This window comes from Ammospiza nelsoni, chromosome 2 (genome assembly GCF_027579445.1).
Source record: "Ammospiza nelsoni isolate bAmmNel1 chromosome 2, bAmmNel1.pri, whole genome shotgun sequence".
NCBI classification, from domain to species: domain Eukaryota; kingdom Metazoa; phylum Chordata; class Aves; order Passeriformes; family Passerellidae; genus Ammospiza; species Ammospiza nelsoni.
The window spans coordinates 29,416,857-29,433,221 of NC_080634.1; the positions used below are offsets into that span (position 1 = coordinate 29,416,857).

Here is a 16,365-nt window from a genome sequence, read left to right on the forward strand (position 1 = left end):
TTCCCTGCTCTGCAGGTTGATCTGAATTCTTCTTGCTCCTGCTCTCAGCAGCAGCAGAGACAGGAGTCAGGGCAGAGGGGTGCCCAGCGGTGTCACACAGCTGCTGTCACCCTTGGGACTGTCACAGGTGTTTCTGGAGCCATAGGTGTGGATGACCTGCTTGTTCTCTTAACCAAATTGCCTTTGAAAGGCTACATAAAGAACAGACACTCTTGTTTGTCACTGGAGTCCCTTGGGCAGGGTGAGGAGAGGGCTGGCGGAGGAATGACACAAGAGGCTGCCAGCCTTTATCTTCCCAAGCAGAGCTGTGCTGCTCTGGAGTGTGCTGGGGTAGCTGTGCCAGACTGAAGGAGGACCTCTGTGCCCTCAAATTTGTCCAGTTCTGGGGACACATTCTTATAAAATATACTTTCTCCCTGATTTTTCATAATCTGTAGTCTCAGACCATGTTTCAAGCTTGTATTTGTTTCTAGACAGGAAGCTGGTTATCTTCTCTAAATTGAAATGTGAGGAAAAAATTATGTTGAGCAGCAGTTGGAAGGCTCGACGTAGGAGGTAGAACAACATATGGGCTCGCTGTGCTGAGCAGAGATGAGCACAGCATGGAATGGTAAGGTGGTAGCAGGGAGGGAGAGGGAGGCTGGGGAACAGCACAGAACAAACAGAAAACCATGACAGGATTCAGTTAAATACAAGGAGAGGCACCTCTAGCCTGAGAGATGGGAGGAAGGGTTGGAATCGTCTCCCTGCTGCTTTTGTGCTTCCAGCTTGCTGCATCAAGTTTTAACATTTCCTCTTAGCTTTGCCCTGCCTGCTGGGCTCTGTTGGTGCTTCAGCTCTCCCACCTGGTGGCCACTGAGCCCTCCATGGCTGTGGCTGCTGGGGCCCTGGCTGGGCACTTGAGCACTCTGTGCTCCCAGCTGTCTGAGGCACGGTTGGCTCTGCAGCCCCTGCCCCAGAAATGCAGCTTTTCCTGGCTGCTGCTGTCCTTCTTGGGCGGGAGGAGCAGCTTGCTGGGTACATTTGCAGAGGTCATGCTGTTGTTTCCTCACCTTGCTCTGCTCACAGAGGGAGACAGACGTGTAGGGGTGAAAGCAGAGCAGCACCATGGAATTGTGTTGGGAGGTGAGGAGGCTTTTTTGCTGCCCATGGGCTGGTAGTGGAGTTCCTGTTCCCCCTGCTGTGCCCATGCTTGGGATAAGCTGCTGTCACAACTCCTGAAAGGGAAATAGCAGTGCCATGGGCAGGGATGCCTCCCACTTAGAACAAGTTGCTCAAACACCCATCCAACCAGGCCTTTCTAAAGATGGTGCACCCACCACCTCTCTGGAAAATCTGTTCTCGTGTTTTACCACTCTCATTGTAAAAACCTTCTTCCTTACATTCCATATATTCCCTGTTTTCTCAGGAAATGTAGGTAAAATTGTTCAGCCCAGTACAAGTGAAAGGAGAAGGAAACAGCTTCTGTACAATACTGACATCCCCTCACAGGGTAGGAAAACCACCAGGGTTGTGTGAGCTGTTACAGCTCCCCCTCGAGCCTCTGGAGTGGCACAAGAGCTGCCAAGGCAGGGCAATGCACTGAGCATGAAAAAGGAAGGCAGCTCCTTTGTGTCCTGTTTCCCTTCTCCTCTATGACTGAACCTGGCTGTCACTGAAGGAACAAAAGCCCCTCTGTCTTAATACTAAACTTCAGCCTTTTTAAAATTAAGACCTTCCCTAAAAGCAACTTCCACACCTGCAAGAATTTTGAAGTTTACAAGCCAGGTGTTCTGGAGCCCCTGAGAATAATTGTTTCCTAGGAATTCTGTCAACTTCAGGATTGTGCAATCTCCCAAAAAGCCTTTACTTACCTTGCAGGGTCTCTGTACTGCTCTCATCCAACCTGCAGCCTTTAGCTTCAAACTGTGACAGAACAACTGTCTTAGACCGCTTCCAAAGCAATGCAAGGGGACTGTGATGAGAAGCATTTTATAAAATGAAGTTCTGTCTCAACAGTGATCACTGTCACTGGGGCAGGGACAGCACCTGCCATGTATTTTTTAGATACTACACAAATAGTATTTATTTATTCTGAATTACATAATTTTATATCTCCAACTAATATGGTGCATTACTCTGGTGTATGCAGAGAATGTACATAAGTAGAAAACTCTGATTTTAAATTCCCAGTCTCAAAGCAAAGCTTTTATTTTTACCTCTACTTAAGAGTGAACGGCATAGCTTTATATGGGGAAAGAAAGAACACGATATTCAGAGTGATTTTCTCTTTTTTTTAATAAAATACTATCATGTTCATATCTATACAAATAATTATTACAACTATTAAACAAAGTATTACATTTAACAATAGAAATCTCAGAACTCTGAACAAGATCATGGGTTGGGATATTTACACCTGAATGCAACACATTTGTAAAAAGATGTCAAAATAAACAGAGCAAGATCTTATTTACAATTGGAAGATGATGTTCCTGTTCATTCATTATAGATTTCTACTGCAGAGTTCCTATTTTCCATTACAAAATAGTAAGGACTTTCCACTGGGACTGTATCCAAGTCATGTATAGCTGTATAAAACAGAAGCACAGCAGAAAACTGGACTGAATATAAATAATTTACATTGTGGAGGGCAACAGCATCTTTGATTAATCTCCTGTGGCAAAATCCATACTTGCTTCCCTTCTCACAGTGAGCAGGCAGGAACAGGGTCCAACCGTCCACAAGCTCTATTGTTTCACACTTGTGATTGCCAGAACAGCAGCACATATTGCAAACTTGGAAACCTTCTAATAAAGATACTTCTGGTGAGGCAGAAACAAAAGCCTTTTTAAAAAAAGTTATCTCAGAAAAACTGGTATCAGCAAATAATAAATGGTGTCTGTGTAACTGAGCAGGGCTTGCTCACAGAGAGTATGAATTTGTATTGTCAGGTCCAAAAACCTCTGCTCAATCTTTCACCAGTTCACAGAGGAACCTTCTCTCAGTGGGAATAAAGCCTTGTGCTCTGAGGTTTCCAATTTATGGATTGCAGAGGCAGTAGGAAATTGCAAACACCCTCACACAAACCTGTGTCTGCTACCCATGCTGGGTGATGGCAGTGGGAGAAGGGAACAGCAGGAGGTGGTAACAGGTCAGGTGACAGCAAGGAATGGATCTCCTTATAGAATTGTATCAGCAAACAAAACAATTATGACTGATGTGGCACAAACAGAGCCAATGCTACTCTGTCTTGCCAGGGGAAGTAGGATCATTATAAAGTGATGAGCATGAAACTTCCTAGGGGAACAGCAAGAGATGGCAGGTCTTAGCACACTCAGCATCCATCCAGGAACAGTGGGAGTCTGACTGAGCCCTTGAGCCAGGACTGCACAAGTACCGCAGAAAAGGTGAAAAGACAACAGGAGACCAGGAATAATTAAATGGCTCCTCTTCTTCAGCCATGGCCTCCGCAAGTTGCCCTGCCACATGACTTGTTTCCTGCAGCAGCACTACAGACACCAACCACAGCAGCAGCAGCAGCAGCACAGCTTTAAAGTGCAGTAGGAAATCTGTGCAAAGTTCTGGAGGCTTGGGACTAGCACCTGCTTTTACGTTTTTTCAGAGAGGTGCTCTTCCACCTGGGCAGCAGAACAGTGACAAGCTGGAAGTCTGAGCTGGAAAACCCATTCCAGCCCCCAGCTCAAATCACTCCAGCTCTCTTTAACTGTTCCTAAATGAGGTCTTTTCTCTCAAGGGAAAGGTATATAAATATGAACACATTACTATTTTATTGCCTGCTTTCAAATTAGTCTATCTCTGCTCTTACTCTCCTAGGCTGTTTAAGGGATTAATATGGACATACATGCAATCCAGCCCAATATTATTTACTATTGTTTGTTGAAGTTATATAGGCCAAGCTAAAACCCACAGCGATGCAATGCCTGTCAGCTGTGGCACTTCCACCCCAGAGTTAGTGCCCAGCCTTTCCCTTCCACTGCTGATTTTTCTAAACTAAGCAGTACTGGGTATTTTTCCTTCCTTCAAAGCCAAAACAAACCCTGTGTAAGTAACCTTGAAAGAAGTACTATGGAGGAGAAAATGCCATTCTCAGGCTAACAAACCACAGTTAAACTCACAAAATCTCTTCCAAGTATGTCTTGAAAAACAAAGGAACTGTTAATTGCTGGGTAGTCCTCAGGAGAAAAAGAAAATTGATGTCATTGATGCTTGCTGAAGAAAATGTGTTTGCTTGTAAAATGGTTTTCACAACAAGTAAACCAGAATCATTCCATCTGCAGAAGCTCCTTTTTCAAGCTGCCCTCTCCAAGCACAGATCAAGGTAAGGTGACCCTTATCAACCTGGCAGCTAAGCACAGCAGGTTCAATGGGAGGGGAAGGGAAAACTGAAGAAGGACTCATAAGATGTTGCATTTGCTTCTCTTCCTGAGAGCAGAGCCTGAGGCCCTGAGCAAGGAGTGAGACACCAACCTGTCAGTGCCACAAACTGACCTACAAAACTGAGTGCAAGAAGCCTGGTGGATGTGGAATGGCAGGTGGGATTTCTTCACAGTGACAAGGAAAGCACCAAACAATTTAAAAACTAACAGAAATTTGGTATCTGATTTCCTCTATTTTGACATGAAATATCCAGTCCCCCACTGTCCCTCGTAAAGACAAAAGAGCATGAACGTGAGAGAAGTTGAAACCCACAAGCTGCTCTCAATCCAGAGGACCAGGCCAGGTTCAACATTCAAAGCCCATCTTGGCCAGTCAATTACACCAAAAGGCTACACAGCAGATCAAATTTTTCTTTAATTAAAGTTATCTAGAGGCCAGTCAGCAGTGTGAATATCAGAATTTGGATGAATGTGTTGATATGATGCCCTCACAGAGAGGTCTGCCCGCCTTTCTTGTCACAGCAGTCTCCTGATCCCACACTGATGCCACGGGACCTTTTAGTGTCACTTACATAATGAAAAGAGACTCACAGAACTTCAACAGAAATTCCTATGTTCAGTGAGGGGAATGAAATTAATTTCTCCATCCTGGTCTTGTCAGGTTTCAGAAAAAGGCCTGAGGAGGACGACAAAGTGTCCTGTCACAACAAAATACAATCCTCCAGAGAAGGCCAAGGGTCACACAGTAAGTACTTCTCAGCCACTCACTGCAAAATTGTGCAGTTCCTGCAAAATCCCAACAGTGATTTCCTGCCCTGCAGGCATCCTGTGAGCAAGGAGGAGAGGGTTAGGTTGTCTTTGTAAACAGAAAGTTTACAAAATTTACAAAGTTTACTGACAGTCCCTCTTCAGAAAATAATGTGCAGCATGGTAAAAAAACCAAATAAAATCACAGCTGACGTATTCTATCGTGAATACTCAGGACTGCATTAACCTTGAGACAACAGCAGTAAGTATGAGGAATAAGAAAATAGAAGAGATATTTTAGTTGAAAGGAACCTATAGTGATCATCCACTCCAACTGCCTGGAGTGTCTCCATCCACTTCAGGACTGAGCATGTTGTCCAAATGCCTCTTAAACATGCTTGAGGCCTCAACCACCTTTCCAGCAAGCCTGTTCCAGTGTCTGACCACCCTCCTGGTAAAGAAATGCTTCCCAATGTCCAATCTGAACTTCCCTTAGTGCCCCTTTGAGCCATTTCCATGTGTTTTGTTAGTGGATCCCAGGGAGAAGAGATCAGCACCTCCCTCTGCACTTCCCCTGTCAGGGAGCTGCGGAGAGCAGGAGGTTCACTGTCTATCCAGAATCCCTGTCCAGAGCATCTGCCAACAGCATCTCTGAGTTTGGTATCATCAGCAAACTTGCCAATGGTGTGTTCAGCTCCTGTGTCCAGATAAGTGATAAATACATGGGACAGAACTGGCCCTGGAACTGAGCCCCAGACAACACTGCTGGTGACCAGGTGCCAGCCAGACACGGCCCGATTCACTGTAATACCTTTGAGCTCCACCCTTCAGCCAGCTCTTCACCCAGCACACCATCAACCTGTCAATTCCATAGCTGAACACCCTGTCCAGATGGATGCTGTGAGGGACAGTATCCATAGCATTACTAAAATGGAGAAAAACTACAGCTACTGCCTTCCTTTTACCCACTAGGTGAGTGACCTTATCACAGAAAAGTGTCAAATTAGCTAGACAGGACTTCAACTTTGTGAACTCAGGTTGCCTGTGCCTGATGGCTGCATTATTCCTTAAAACTCCTTTCAACAGTACTCAGGATAATATTCACAATTTATATTCCTTAATTTATAATATTCATAATTTTTCCAGGAGCCCAGACTCTCACAGTCTGTAGTTGCCTGTGTTCTTCCCTCATGCCCCTTCTGCAGATTGCAATAACACTGGCTACCTTCCTGTCAGCAGGGACCTGTCCAGACTCCCAGATCTTCTGTAGATGATCAAGTGGGGTCCTGCTGTATGTCCTGCTTGCTACTTCAGTACTCTGGGATGCATCCTGTCTGGACAAGTGGATCTGTGGACATTCAAGCATTGCAACAGGTTTAAGTTTATAAGCTCTCTCCAGTTTTAATAGACATGATAAAGTAGGGTAGTTTTTCCAGCAGAGGAGACCAAAAAAAAATGGTTTTCTGTGAATGTCTGGAATGATGAGCAAGATTAGAATCTTTATATAAAGTCCTAGAAGCCAAGGCTTAATTTTTCACTAGTTTGTCTTGAAAGCCAAACCCATTGCTGCACACACAATTCCTTTTAAAGAGAGCTAGAATGGGCATGTTTGCTTCCCTCCTCAAAGGCCAGACAAGTGTGTGTGACCACAGAATGGCTGCTGCTCCAATCCCCATCCCTACCATCCAGAACCCATGGAACAGCCCCTGTGAGAGCTCACCTCACCTCTGAGGCAGAGCCTTTGAGACTTCCTGCCCCACAGACACCCCTTTGGTCAAGAGTCTCACCAGGGCACACCCAGACCTGCAGCTGGCTGGGCTGGTTTGAGGCTGAGAACTGACTCATTCCTAACCCCCGCACAGGCCAGTGGCTGCCACTTGGTGACTGCACTGTGGCACAGAGAAACTGCCTTGCTGTGAACTGAAATACTCAATTACTTATGAGAAACAGAGAACTGATGCACCACTTAAGATAAGCTCAACCTGAATTAACTCATGATTCCAGGCAGAAAGGGACTGGGGGTACTGGTTGACACCTGACTGAACATGAGCCAGCAGTGTGCCCTGGTGGCCAAGAAGGCCAGTGGCATCCTGGCCTGTGTCAGGAATGGTGTGGCCAGCAGGAGCAGGGAGGCCATCCTTTCCCTGTACTCAGCACTGGCGAGGCCACACCTCGAGTGCTGTGACCAGTTCTGAACCCTCAGTTTGGGGAGGACCTTGAGACACTCGAGCACATCCAGAGGAGGCAACAAGGCTGGTGAAGGGCTGAGAACACAAACCCTGTGAAGAACGACTGAGGGAGCTGGGGGTGTTTAGCCTGAAGGAGAGTCAGGGGTGACTTTATCACTCTCTACAACTCCCTGAAAGGTGGGTGTAATCAGATGGGGTTGGTCTCTTTGTCCAGGCAGCAGCTGACAGAATGAGAGGACAGGCTTAAGCTGTGCCAGGGGAAGTTCAGGTTAGACATCAGAAAAAAACTATTCACTGAAAGATTGATGGGGCAATGGAACTGCCCAGAGAGGTGGTGCAGTCACCATCCCCAGACATGTTTAAAAAAGACTGGACGTGGCACTCGGTGCCATGGTTTAGTTGATGAGGAGGTGTTAGGTTAGGTCATAGGTTGGGCTTGATGATCTCAAAGGTTTTTTCCAATCTAGTTCATTCTGTGATTCCGTGATTCCTACCCAGGATCAGAACTGTTTTACTTCACCTTGCAGGAAAACAGCAGACTGCAGGTTACAAGAGCAGAGATGTAGTCAGGACAGACTACAGACACAGCCCAATTATTTTTCATGGTAAAGCCGCCTTACTTTCCTGGATCAGTGTAAAAGGGCTTAGCAAAACCAAAGTCTGGGCAGTCAAGCTGTGGAAAACTGTTCTAGGACCCTCTTTGTGGGTCTTGTTCTTTGACATGGAGAAATATCTTCCTTTCCACCTTTCAAAGAAAAAGAAACAAAACAAAACAAAACAAAGAATCCCAGGGAGCCTGCTCCTGCCCATGCCCTCACCAGGAGCTTTGTCAGGTGCCAGGAGCAGCAAGATGATGCACTGGTGAGCCACACAAAAGCAGAGGATGACTGCATGCCAGGGAACCTCAAGTTACTATGTTGTTTGAAGAATCAAACCCAGAATGGTACTTCCAAACACAAAAAAGACAAGTATTTCTGCCCCATTAGAAGAAAAAGCACACTGCAGCGACATTAAATAAATAAAATTTACCTAATTCTTCCCTTTCCTTTAAAAGAATTAGGACCAAAATTTGTGAAAGTACTGGAGACTCAGCCAGCACACACATTCACTCCATCTCTCATGCATCTACAAACACATCACCCTTCCTCAAATCCCAATGTCTTCCTGTGTGTTTCACTCTCAGCACATCCATGTTCCTCTTTCAGCCACAATCACACAGGTTTAGATAAAAGGTGCATTCAAGTGCAGAGTACTGATATTAACTCAGGCTCAATCCTATCAGCAATATCAAGTAAAAACCGTGCCCCCAGGAATCTCCACTCATTTTGTGGGATGTGACAGGCTCAGTCCTCCTTCCATGTGATGCCTGCTACAACAAAGGGCTGTCACTCACAGAAAGCAGAAAGCTGGTGTTAGAGCATGGGCCAAAGAAAAGTAGAGAGGGAAAAAAAAAAAAAGACTTTGAGATGGTGCTAAACAAGGTACAAAACCCACCCTGAGGTAACTTGCAGCAGTCAACAATGAAATGGCAACACACAAGGCTGCTGACTCTGCTGACTGCACCAGGAACTGTGAGCTACAATGAAACAGGGACTGAGTTCAGCAGTAACTGAAGCCACTGCTGAAACAGATCCAAACAAGATTCTTAGAAAGTCATGGGTTAAAGAAATCTAAATTTTCTAAAACAGTATTTTTAATTGCTGACCATGGGAGCACACAGTAATTTTCACCAGGTAAAGTCAGCCTTAGGTTAAATGTAGGTGACAAGCTTGAGACAGACAAAAGCTGCACAACAAATGCCTCTTCCAATTAGCACTGGGTTAACACAGACTTGACTTGTGTTGAAACTCCTGAAGATATTGTACAAAGGAAAAAGAGAAACCCATTCCTAGCTCCTCTGCAGTTTCAGGTAAACACATCAGTAACAAACTGACACCTGTAGCACTTGTTTCCTATCTCCATACAGATGCTCTCACTCCATGTATTACTGAGGGTGGCCCTTACCTTGGGACAACCAGACATCAAACCTGATTGTTGGAAAATCAACAACCAGCATTTGCACAGCTCTCAATGCTGCATCCTTACCGTTTCCTAGTAAGTAAGCATTGCTATAGGCACTGGTGCTTTAGAGTCAGTAAGGTGGGTGGAAACACAGCGGAATATGGAAAGTACCAGAGACATACATTGAGGCAAATAAACAGTGATGCTATGAATGGTCTCTCCAGGGGTGATGCTAAGATCTGCTTCCTTCTTCTTAAATATATAAACAACAAATCAGACCAGAAGTCAGTCTGCCAGTTTTCATACAGCTGAGCTGCAGTCATGACCTAAAATATGGCTTATATTGTGGGCAGGGCGGTTTGAGGGCTGCTTGGAAGAATCTGAAGCAGATGTGTTTGCAATGGAAAGCAAAGGTGACATCGCTGAGCCATCTGGAGGAAGAGCTGTGGCTATTTCTGGAAACAAAGAAGTCAAGTTAAAATTGGATAAGTGCGATGTGTTGGTCATGTGCATTGGTGGCATATCTGGAAGCAAAGGAAAACTTGGCTGAGCAAAACCAACAGGCCTGGGAGGAGACAAAATGGATCCAAATCGATTGTTTAAACCTCCACTGCTCGGCTTCTCCGTGCTTGGGTTGGGAAACATTTGATTGGGAAAGTAAGGGATGGAAATGTCATTGGAGAGGGTGGGATGGGCAGGAGAGTAGGGTGGATAGAAGGAGGGCAGTGTGTTCTGAGGATCAACTGGGATTAGAGCTGGTGTCCGAGTGGCACTAGGCTGGGTGACCGGTGGGATGAAAGAAGCGTTAGCGTTTATTGGTGGATTCATGCCACCCTCTGGAATAAAAGGGAATCCAAAATTCTGGGAGAGCGTATGTTGGTCAGGGGCCGCATTATCGTTGGACACTTGAGGGCCATCAGACATAAATCGGACAATGCTTCCCCTTTTTTCTATGGTGGACTGTTGGCGCCCGAGGATCATGCTGCCACTGGTGGACAGAGGAAGATGGGGAAGACTGGGATCAAAGACATTTCCATGTCTCTGATTTCCGGATCGATTCCTTTCGGGCTGACGTATTTTAGAGCCCCCATTGTCTTGCAGAGGATGCCTGGAGCGCTGAGTGACCGAAGAATTTGGCTGACGAACAGAAGGCTGCCCTTGCTCGCCATTTCCATGAGAAACTGCAGGGTGAGGGTGAGCTGGCCTCACAACTCCATGCATATTGCTGGACACGGGTGTATTCATGTGGTTCTTAGTTCCATGACTGTCCGTCATTCTCATGGGGTTGGACTTCTGCACAGAGATGTTTGGGCTGGTATTGCGGCCCTGAATGTCCCCTGAGGAAGAAGAACTCGAAAAGGGAATAGTCAATGAACTGTTCCTTGTGTTAATTGCCCCAATGGACATGTCACAGCTTTCTCTGCTCTGGCCATCACCATCCCTTCGGATGTGGACGCTCTCCCGTGCTGGGGGACAGTTGTACTCGATTGTGGAGGAGGCACCGCACTGCGTGTTCCTTTGATGTTCTGGGATTGATCTTTGGCTTCCACTGACTTGATCTCCAAGGTGAGGGGCAAGCAAACTCTGCATGAAACTTTGGTGGCACGTGTTTTCATTTTCCCTCGATGGCAGGGTATTCCCCGTTGGAATACCCTGCACTGGGGGGTAGGGCAGTCTCTTCTGCCTCTCTATGGATGGCGCAGCATTCTGACCAATTCGGAACGCTTGTGACTGCATGCCCCGAAGGGAGGACACAGAATTGCCAATTTCACTGTTTCTTGAAGCCTGTACGTCAAAATTGCCCGTTGGTTGTTGATTGGGCGCAGAGGGCTTAAATGTCTGGCAGTCAGAAAGACGCTGCACATCCGAGCCAACAGTGTGATCGACTGACAAGCGGCCCTGCATATTGTGAATCGCCAACCCTTTGCTTCTAGAAACATCAAGATAGCTTCTCATTTCAAGCTGGTCAGAAACCCTAGGGCCTTGAAGAGATATTCCTATTCTCTGCTCGGAATTAGAAGGCGTCTTCCCAATGAGAGCCTCAGCAGAGTAGCTGGAAACTCTGTTTCTTTCCTGCCTGTGAGGGGTGCATGTCATATCTGATGGTCTGGAAACGATACTGGCCTGGGACACCATCTGCTGCTCTAAGCCCCTCGAGGTCATAAGTCTTTGCATCTGATTGTGCCCTGACACGTGTTCTGAAGTGGAACCTTGTTGTCTGCTGCCAACATCCTGTTGCTGTTGATGCATAATATCCTGATTGATATGGCTCTGAGGGTGGTTGTGGTGGTTTCTGCTTGTTGCAGGATTTTCACAGTTCTTTTCAGGCTGGGATGCTCCAAAGTGCTGCTGCATCTGCTGCTGCATTTGTTGGTGGTGAGGATGGGGCTGACCACCCTTCTGCCGTGTTTGATCACTTCCATGGTGTTTTTGCTGTAGAGAAAGCTGTGTGGCTTGTGTTCCCTGGATGAGATTCCGTTTCTTTTGCATCTGCACCTCCTGCTGTATTGTCCGCTGCTGGTGGACGCCGTGGGGCTGAGAGTGGACTGAATTTTCCCCATGAGTGACGTGGTGCTGCAGCTGGTACAAGTGGTGCCTCTCTCTTAACTGCCCAGCCTGCTGCTGCTTCAAGTAGGGGTGATTGCTGTGAAGGTGAGAGATGCCTTGGGCAGGGACATGTTGGATGGGCTGCAAGTGCTGCCCTGCCTGGCCTGGCTGCTCTGAGAGCGGTGGCTGAGAACTGCACTGAACTTCAGTTTGTCTCAAAGCCGGCGTTACGAAATTGCTGTTGGGTGGGAATAACCTATTGAGGCCATCAGTGTGTACTTGATTGCTCACTGGTGCCACTGAGTTGGATGAATTAGGAGGAATCTGAGTAACCAGCATCTGTGTTTGATCAGCAATACCCTCTGGGGTGCGGTTCATCAGCGCCATCCCCTCCAGCCTTATGGGTGCTGTCTGGCACTGCTTCTGCCTCTTGGCTGTAGAGAGCAGCAGGTCATCCTGAACGGCCCTCTTGGCAGAGTCTTTGCGACCTTCATGGGTTTGCTGCTTTAAGTGGGATTCCTGCAGCTGGGGAGCCTGCATGCTGCTTGCCCTGATAGCATTCAGTTGTTCCTGAGCATATTCACTCATCAGAGCAGGTCCTGGAGACGGATTGATGTATGTGCTAGATGGAAGGGAGAGGCTCATGGTTGCAGGGATGCTTGCAGGCTCTGAAGACTGGGATAAACCCGAGCAACTCACCAGGGGATGGACAATGCGGCTCTGGTGTATCAGATTATTCACGCTTAGACTGGTTATGCTGGGTGTCTGGGAAGTGGAAATCTGCAAAGGAGTGTTTGATGTTTCCACACTTCCTACAGAGCAGCTTGGCTTCTCAACCTGCCTATCAACATTTGTCTGTACTGTATCATGAGCACTGAATTTGTTCGGTGCCGCTTCTAGCGGCCCTGCGTTGTTTTCTTTCACTGACTGAGGTTTAAAAGGCTGTTGCTCTCTCTCCAAAGGTGCAACCTCATTCTTAGAGATGACATCCCTCGTGTTAACCTGTATTCCCCCTCCACCTTTCTCAAGGCTTTCCTGGTCAAAAATAGCTCTCGCTGCAAGAGCTACAATGTCGGTCTGTTCTGAAAATGTGCAGCTGTTACAGGTACTGGTAGAGGTGCTGCTGGTGACATCTTCTCTGGTGGTATCTGGCAACATAGATGCAACTGAGAAGCCCCGACTGCTGCCAGAGCTGGTTGACATGGGGGAGTCTGCCTGCCTGCTAGTAATAAGGGAAGCACTTACTACTTCCTGATCAGAGATGCAGGAGTGAGGCTGGGAGAGAGTGTCACTTTCTGTGTTCATCAGCAAGAGTTCCTGCTTCTCAGGCAAATCAGCATTTGATTCTGCTGATTTAGAGCTTTCCATAGGAAAATTAGAATGCTCCCCCTGAACAGTAAATGAAGAGGTTTTTTCCACAGCTGTTCTTTCTTTTGTGAGATCAGACAGCATTTTGCTTAGACCCTGTCCTTCTAACAAGTCCGCATCTTGCATTACCACTGAGGAATCCTGCGCAACGTTGCAGGACTCCGAAATCATTCCTGCCTTGGAAGTATGATCTGCTGTGCTGCTCTGTGCTGCTGAAGTCCCATTTGCAACCTGCAAGTGTGTAACCTGTGCTTCTTTACCAGAGGGTGTTAAGGTGCTGGGGGGTGTGCAGGGTTTGGGGGACTCTGATGGGACTGAGGCAGGTGGTGGGTGGCTCTGAGATCCCTGTGCCTGCTGGCGAGGAGCAGCATCTTTGGCCGGCGGGGGAGCGAGCAGCAGCTGCTCTGACACTACAGACTCCAGTGGTGAGGAAGCAGGCACCTCTGCTGAGCTCAGCTCTGGGGCACAGGGGGTTTTCACTGCCTGCTCAGAGCTTGCAGCCTCTTTGGAAGGAGAGTCAGAGATGCTGATGTTGCTCGCTGCAGCCGCGCCGCCCGCCTGCGCTGTGGTTACAGCCTGTGACGCTGCTGGGGCGCTTTCTGGCGGCCCTTTGCCACTTGAGGGCTTTGCCACCGCTTCCACAGGAGCACAGTCCACCTTCCCTGCATCTTTGCAAGGAGCTGCTGGGCAAGACACTTTATTATTGACTGTTAGGTGTTTCTTTGTGCTTGGCTTTTTGTTTGTCCTTTTTGATTTTGCACTGGATGGCAAGCCAGCAGCCGCTTTTTGTGGGGAAGTGTTTATGGAATTAGATACACTGGTTAATACTGAAACCTCTGCAGGCACTGAAGATGCCACAGAAGTTGGCAATGACACACAGTTGACTGTGGCAATCTGGTTATTGACAGTTGCGGGATTGGCGGGGTGGCTGAGAGACAAGTGCAAGCAGCTCTGCCCAGCCATTTGCGATATGCTTTGATTGAGGTTAGCTAAAGCACCAAATGTGTTGAGGGCAACATTGGTATTTGGATCTTCGCTGGTGGTGGGCTGAATAATTTGCATAGGGGCTTGGTTTGAAGCTCCAGATGAAGACATCACAGGCTGCAATGCAAAAAGCTGCCCATTTAATGAGATAGTCTGAGGGTGCTGTTGGTTGGACATTGTCACTGAGAATGTCTGCGTAGAGCTAGAAGATGGCAAAGAGGATGGCCTTGGTAGTATATGGACAAGGTGTTTCCCTCCAAAAGTCTGTGGAAGAGAGGCATTTTGCATGGTGCCACTGGAGTTGGCGACTGCAGTTGGCCCATTCACGGGAACTCTTACAGAAGCAGAAGGCTGAGCTGAGAGGAGGGGAAGAGGATTCTGATTTGCAGCTTGTATAATTACAATTTGCTGACTAACATTTTGGCTGGGAACTTCCGCTCTCACAATGGGTGGGCACGGAGCAGGGTTTGGAGGCTGGAGAATGATGACATTCTGGTTAGCTGGTGCTCCTGTCACAGCTGAGGCGACTGGCTGAGCCATCTGAATCACCTGCATAGCTGAGTTTAATGGAAGGATGTTTCCTGCAGCCTGAGCTTTAACCTGTGGCTGGCTGATTAAAGGCTGTATAGGTACAGGTGGGCAGGAGGGCAAGGTAACTACAATCTGTTCAGCTGCCTGGCCATCCCCAGGCAGAGAAGCATGCAAACTGATGCTTGTAGTCAAAGGCCTGCTGTGGGCAGAAGACACAGTGCCAGCAGCATTGACTGGCTCGTTGAGGAGGGCAGTCATGATCCCGGATGGCGTCTGGCTCAGCGGCTGAACCGTGTTTCCTGCCAGCTGCAAGGTCGTCCACGTGGTCTGTGTGTTCCCAGCTGAAGGCATCCGGGTAAGGCTACTCATGTTTTTCAAGTCTGAAGTGCCAACACCTGAAGAGCCTGAGAAAGACCAGCAGTTCTCCAGGGGACTGGCAGCCAGAGTGCTTATTGCTGTCACAGCCTTAACTCCTTCTGCTGCAGATGTCGCCGGCGTGCCAGCACTGCTGACCACGTCCGTACTTTTGGGGACATTTGCAGAAGAGCAGCTCTCTGCAGGTCTCACAGGTGGCACACGAGCTGTGTCCGTGGTTGAAGCGGTGCAGCTCTCCTGGAGGTCACTCCTGGAATTGTGTGTGTTTGAGCAAGCTGCATTCACCTGCTGACCTTGGGAGGCTTCCACGGAGGCACTGGAAGGAAGGCTGGTTCCTTGTGGGAGCGTTTTCTTTGTTGATTTAGTGCCCTCCTCATCACTTTTACTTTTGGGGGGATTTTGCTCATTCTGTGGTGCGTTATTTGAAGAACACTGTAGTTCCTGCTCTGCTGCAGGCTGAGGTGTGCCCTGTGAGCTGGCAGGAGCAGCGCTGGGCACACCTCGCTCATTCTCCGGGGTGGAGAGCTCAAGAACATTCCCTGCTGGAGCTGTCTGGGCAGACGCCAGTGGAGCAACTGTAGGTTGTGACCATGGTTTATTTTCTGTGGGATAAATACCAGCAATTGTCACAGGAGTCACTAGGTTGCAAGTTCTCTGAACTGGCACAACGTTGGCTGTTTGCTTTTGTAAATTATGACCGACATTAAACGTTATTCCCTGCACAGATGCTCCCTGGTTATTTCCATTGGGCTGAGTCCCATTTGAATAAACAATGATGTTCTTTTGAACCTGATCACTGGGAATAACAACTGAGACCTTGGCATTTTTGAGGTTTCCTTTCCAGTGGATTGTAGGGTCATCATATAAGCAAATATCATTTGCTTTCAGTAGCTCGATGTATCTCCCGTTTTCCTTTTGCAGTTCATCCAACTGTTTCCGGAGTTTTTTTATCTCTTCAGCTACAAAACAGTGAGAGCACTCCATTACATCAGCACCAGAGCAAATAATGAAATAATGTTACCACATGATTTAGAGAGTAAACACTGTGTGGTATTGCAATAATTTGTAGAAATAAATTGAATAAATTGTTAATAACGTATGCTCTTTGCAAATGGTTGGCACAACCTAAGTGCTCTTATCCTGCTAAGTCTCTCTGCTGAATGGGAAAGTGAATGAATTTCACAGACTATTCCATTACCAATAGCAGGATATATTCAATTACTTAGGAAAAAACATTAGGACTA

General features: G+C 47.3%; 1 protein-coding gene across 1 annotated transcript in view; it reads right to left on the reverse strand.

Moving 5' to 3' along the window:
* Positions 1 to 8,990: 8,990 nt before the first annotated feature.
* Positions 8,991 to 16,365, reverse strand: part of USF3 (upstream transcription factor family member 3) — a 28,538-nt gene continuing 21,163 nt past the window's right edge. The window contains exon 6 of the mRNA XM_059466625.1: positions 8,991 to 16,080. Coding sequence (XP_059322608.1) covers positions 9,617 to 16,080 — 6,464 coding nt within the window. The 3' untranslated portion in view covers positions 8,991 to 9,616. The remainder of the gene's footprint in view (positions 16,081 to 16,365) is intronic.